General features: G+C 37.7%; 1 protein-coding gene across 1 annotated transcript in view; it reads left to right on the top strand.

Moving 5' to 3' along the window:
* Window positions 1–1,942: 1,942 nt before the first annotated feature.
* The window catches only part of LOC139746608 (mitochondrial E3 ubiquitin protein ligase 1-like), a 29,062-nt gene continuing 25,004 nt past the window's right edge, over window positions 1,943–6,000 (top strand). The window contains exons 1-2 of the mRNA XM_071658016.1: window positions 1,943–2,330; window positions 4,639–4,835. Coding sequence (XP_071514117.1) covers window positions 2,217–2,330; window positions 4,639–4,835 — 311 coding nt within the window. The 5' untranslated portion in view covers window positions 1,943–2,216. The remainder of the gene's footprint in view (window positions 2,331–4,638; window positions 4,836–6,000) is intronic.

The following is a 6,000-nucleotide window of genomic DNA, read 5'->3' as shown; positions in this document are numbered from 1 at the left end:
AAATGTGAAGCATAAGCAAGTATATAACAAATTATGTATAGAAGTTAGAAATTGTGAAGCGTGAGCATATATATATATATATATATATATATATATATATATATATATATATATATATATATATATATATATATATATTGTGCGCAGGAGGATGGATGTGCTGGAAATGAGATGTTTGAGGAAAATGTGTGGTGTGAGGTGGTTTGATCGAGTAAGTAACGTAAGGGTAAGAGAGATGTGTGGAAATAAAAAGAGCGTGGTTGAGAGAGCAGAAGAGGGTGTTTTGAAATGGTTTGGGCACATGGAGAGAATGAGTGAGGAAAGATTGACCAAGAGGATATATGTGTCGGAGGTGGAGGGAACGAGGAGAAGAGGGAGACCAAATTGGAGGTGGAAAGATGGAGTGAAAAAGATTTTGTGTGATCGGGGCCTGAACATGCAGGAGGGTGAAAGGAGGGCAAGGAATAGAGTGAATTGGAGCGATGTGGTATACAGGGGTTGACGTGCTGTCAGTGGATTGAATCAAGGCATGTGAAGCGTCTGGGGTAAACCATGGAAAGCTGTGTAGGTATGTATATTTGCGTGTGTGGACGTGTGTATGTACATGTGTATGGGGGGGGGGTTGGGCCATTTCTTTCGTCTGTTTCCTTGCGCTACCTCGCAAACGCGGGAGACAGCGACAAAGTATAAAAATATATATATATATATATATATATATATATATATATATATATATAACAAAGTACGTTGTGAGGGTGCCAATAACCTTGAGTCAATAAAGCATTTTTATTCTGGAGAAAGCCTCTGTAATTGCCAATTATGAGCCATTAGGTAATTAATATTTAGTAAATATGAATCATGAATCAGTCAAAAGCTAATTATATAATTCTGTTAAGGTGTAACTGTGAATCATGCTTTGGTAGATGAATAGACTTCTGATTTGATGTCATTAAATGGAAATCGTAATTGGTGCTGTAACATTTCGTGAAGTTACAATAGCCGAATCATGAATCATAAGATGAAGCTATATAGTTCCGCAGTGAAGATGTCAGGATCTTTGGATAATGAATCAGTAGGAGTGAATATATCGGGGATTGTGAATCGCGACTAGGCAGATGTAGTTGGTCATTTCCACATTATTTTTAGTGAGAATGAATCATGACTCAGCAGATGTAGGTAATTCACTGCGTAGGGAAGAGGTGTCAGGTGATTTCGAACTCCGACTCAGTAAGACGTGAAGGGGGATGAAGTGAAGAATGGCACAGGAGTCTAGGACTGAAAGATTTTAGGGAACTAGTGGATAGATGTGTGAAATGTATGTCGCCCGCGGAAGGTAGGATTTGGGAGTATGAGAAAAGGGAGTGAGTGGTGCAACGAGGAAGTTTAAACCACTATCTTATTTCAATAAGTAAAAAAAAGTTGAAGAGTTGGGACAGGTGAAGGTAAAGTTGTGGAAAAGAATAAGAGTGGTAGAGAGATGGTGGGCAATCCCCCATGCAAAGGGAGGTGGTACGCACATGGCAGCTGACTGTGTAGGAACAATGTGGCGCAAGCAATGGTGGACGATACACGGACAAGGTGTTTGCTTCAGAGAAATTTTAAGAGAAAGAGAGGGATAATGTAAGCTTAGAGTATTTGTGGATCCGGAGAAAGCGGGTGATAGGTTTGAGAAGGTTGATATGTGGAAGGATTTACGCATATGTGATATTGGAGAAAAGTTATATGCAGATTTTTTACTGGAAAAAAAATAAGAGTACTTACACTTATTTTATTTCAACCACCGAACACATCAGTCAACATTTTTCTTTAATAAATATATTAAGCACATTCTTTATAATATAATTTCCCCCTCATCTTTTGAAGTTTTCTCTGATAATATTCACTTTACGGTCGCCAGATGGCAGAACAGCCATCTGCCGGTGTATTACAAAATTTACAGTACATTTCGTCATCAGTTTCCATATTTTCTTTTATTTTTGCTGGACGTAGGACCAAAACGTGTGCAATTTCCCGTCATGCTTATCCCCTGATTCGGATGTAAACACCGAGACAAGTTTTGGAGGAGAGATTTCACGGCAAAGTGGAAAAAGAGAGGAAAAAAAAGACATATGTCGGCCCAGACGCGGCTAATTCACTGTGCTTATCACTGGACGTTGATTACGATTTTAGGATTGACTACGTCAGATAACGAGTGTTGTTAACGTAGGCTGTGAAATATGCCTTTCAAGGAGTATGCCTTTGACCTGATGGGTTTGGGTGTCACAGCCGGGTTGACGTACTCCATCTACCACTTGTTACGGGCTGGAAGAGAAGTAGTCCTCGAGTTGAAGGTATGGAGAGACAGTGATATGATTATGTTTGTGTTGAAAGTCTGTTATATCTCCGTATGTATATTATTTTTGGGAAATTGCTACTTAAGGTTTAGTTGCTTTATGTAAATTTTTTTTTTTATTTAAGAGGTGACTCCGGAGGAATAAACTATGATGTATGTCCTATTAAGTAATATTAGTTATGGCTACAGTGACATGTCAGGGAGAGTGTGGGTTGAGTGATAGAAGGTAATACACCTGTAAAAAATCGATGGAGCTTTTGGAAACCTTACTTGACCTGTCAGGTAGTCAAGATTTAATGTTCTGTGTTTGATTGTTTAGGGTAGTTTTCGTCTTTATCTACTCTGAATATTGACTGTGTTCAGCAGTGCTAGTGTAGTTCTCAAGGAATATAAAGTCAGTTATTGAGTATTATATATAATTGAACGATATCAGTTGGGCCATAAGGGTTATGTATTTCTAGGAAGACGTGGGGTTAATGCAAAAGTAGGTAATATACTTGTTAATTATCAGCAGACCCTTTTAAAGCCTCACATGACCTCACCTAGTGGCAAAAACAGTAGTAGAAATATATTGACATCATATTTGCCTCCTGCCAAGGATTACATGAACACCCACTGTGTTGTCTCTTTATTGACATCCAGTTCCATCATGACTGTGCATTTGTATGAATATGACAGGTATATTTCTAACAGGATATCAAACATTGATATATTTTGACTTAGTGAAGTATGGTCAGGTTTAATGACATTCTATTGAGTTTTCAAGTGTATTACCTACGTTTACATTGATTAACCTCACAGTTTCCTTTTTATACTACTATCACATTATTTGACATAAAAGATAAGGCAGGTAATTCCTAAACAGGTATTTCTGTGATCACAGTGAACTGCATAGATCACTTGAAATGTAAGCTGGTTTCCCAAAGTTAGTTTCAATGCAGAGCTGTATAGAAGACTTTTATAGTGAAGTCATTTTATACCAGTCACCCATCCGAAAATGATTTCACTTTACAGGCATGTTATTTCTGTGATTGTCACTGAAAACTATATCAGCAGTTGTATTATTGGTGTAGTAGTAGAACTCCATTTCACCTGCAATGATTAAGAGAAAAAATGTCATGTTCAATTTAGCTCTGCATCATAGTTAGCTTTGAATCTTTAATCATTTTTATTTTGTAAAAGTAGTGTAGGTTTTATGATAAACTAAAATTGGCAGAGCATTATTTTGCAAAAGTTATATTTTAAACTGGGACAGTAAATAAGGTGTCACTGGAAAAATTTGGTGTTGTTGACTCTTTCGTTGCAGAGCCAAAATTTTAGCTAGGTGTAATACAGTGCACTGGTGATTATGAAAATTTGTTGAACGTGAAATGAATCCTTCAAAACCTCATTGATTTGAGATGCATTCACATATTCATATACCACAAAGTAGTCATTAAAGCATCAATGGAAGCATGAATTATGCAGTGATTTGTTGAGTGAGGTAGCAGTAAAGATGATGACTAGACAGTGATGCTGTATGAAGCTGAAATCAGCTGGGATAAATGTAGAGTGGCATTGATGAGGTAGTTGCAAGGCTGACACATGGAATGGTATCATTGAGCTGAATACAGACTGCAATACACAAGAAACAGCAATGTGGGCTGGACAGAGCAGTGCTGGCTTACCACTCAAACTACAGTGGGGGTGTTGTGTCATTTAGAGTGGATATTGGCTGGACTGCTTACAGTGATGGACAATGGTGCATAGAGTACTTTTTATGCTGAATTTAGAGTGGTGCAGGTGATTGCCGGAACTGTGACAGAGTGGCCTGGCAATGCTTTGTAAGGTTACATCAGTGGGTGGAGCAGAGTAATGTAGACTGGTGACTGGTAATGATATAACGTACTCTTGTTGCTAAGTGCCATTCATATTTGTATGACTCAATATTGTGATTGGAAAGTAGTGCCAGGTCAAGTCAAGTTGGAGCATTATAAAATGAACCTCTTTGGTGTACTTGGACCTATGTGGTGTAGCAGGTAGTGTTTATGACCATGACACATTCATTGGCTGCCCAGGATGGAGTGCATAAGTTCAAATCCTGGTTGTGGCAGTTGTCCACAGTCAACCCAACTGTTCATTCACCCTTAGGGGTTGGGCAGTATAATGGGTACCTGGTTTAGGCTAGGGTGTATATATAGTATTAATTAGATGGCCTTGATTAGGGCTTCAGGTGCCACCTGCCATCTCGGTTAACATTAAAAAAAAGGAGTGTGTCCATTGAGCTGTTGAGAACTTGGTATTAGATTTTGACTATTCCATTTCAGGGAACACCAGAATTGGAAATCAACACTAGTCTTGTGAGGCAGGTTGCAGAGAGCACCAATGGCTTAATTGCATGTGTGCGAGGAACTGTTAAAGCTTCTGATATAGCACTTAAAAGTGTGGCCCAGCCAGAAGTGACTGGTGTTATACGCCGTCTCACAATACAGGAGCATCTCGTAGCTGAGGTAATGGGCATTTGGTAAGTTAGCAGCTCTTGTCGTTAGGGCCTGAGTCACGATATTACTTTCAAAATCTTTTTAGAATTTTAGTTGCCAAAAAATAATTTGATTAGTATGTTGGAATGATATCATTTGGCTCAGTCTCATAAATATACTAAGTAATGTTTTTTTTCATTATCACCTGAAACATGGAAACTGTTTAACCTCTTAATGCCAGGTATTACATGGGTACAAGATCTGAATATTGGCTCAAACACCTTGCACACCCCCATGTGCCTCAGTCTGTAAACCTTATGTTGTGACAGTTACTGTAGTCAGTTTTTCATTGCCATTTCCTCATTAACCAGTGGAGTTGTTGTCAAGTGGATAAGCAGGTTGACTATCAGTAACCCCCATCTTTCAAAGAAATCTAAATACTTTTGGATGGAAGTTTCAGTAAGATTGACTCATCATTGTTTGTAAGTGTTGTGCCTAAGACTGAATTTCCTAGGTACAGGGCTGCAAAAATCCTTGTCTGCCCCTAATATATTTTTGAAGGTGACACACAGCTAGGGTTTCTTGTGGGTCCAAAAATATGATGCCCTCAGGGTGAAATCATCATACATCTGGTATGTTGTGGTATCCTGGGGTCGACGTGCTGTAAATGGACTGAACCATTGGAATTAGAATTTGATATCAAATTTTGATATCATGAACAATGTAGATTTAGTTAACAAGCTTAACAATATCAATGTTAATTTTGATTTAAAACTTGTTCGCTTTGATGTTTCCTCTTTGTTCACAAAAGTTACAGTTGATGACCTCTTAGAATATTTATTTGATGTTTTGGATGATATTCATTTACCTGTTTCAAAGTCTGTTTTTGTTAAACTGATAGAATTGTGTATAAAAGACAGCGTATTTTAATTCAGTGGAGAATATTATGCTCAAAAATTCAGTATGGCAGTGAGTAACCCTCTTTCATCTGTCCTAAGTAATCTTTATATGGAATTCTTTGAAACAAAATTACTAAAGGATATCTTCTAATGCAATTTGGTTTAGGTATGTAGATGATGTTCTATGTGTCTGGCCAACAAATGAAAATTTACAAACATTTCTCCCCATACTTAACAATTTAGTATCTTCCATCAAATTTACTACAGAAAATGAAAATAATGGTATGTTGCCATTTTTAGATTGCAAGGA

Source organism: Panulirus ornatus, chromosome 65 (assembly GCF_036320965.1).
Source record: "Panulirus ornatus isolate Po-2019 chromosome 65, ASM3632096v1, whole genome shotgun sequence".
NCBI lineage: Eukaryota > Metazoa > Arthropoda > Malacostraca > Decapoda > Palinuridae > Panulirus > Panulirus ornatus.
This window is presented reverse-complemented; position numbering and strand designations above follow the sequence as displayed.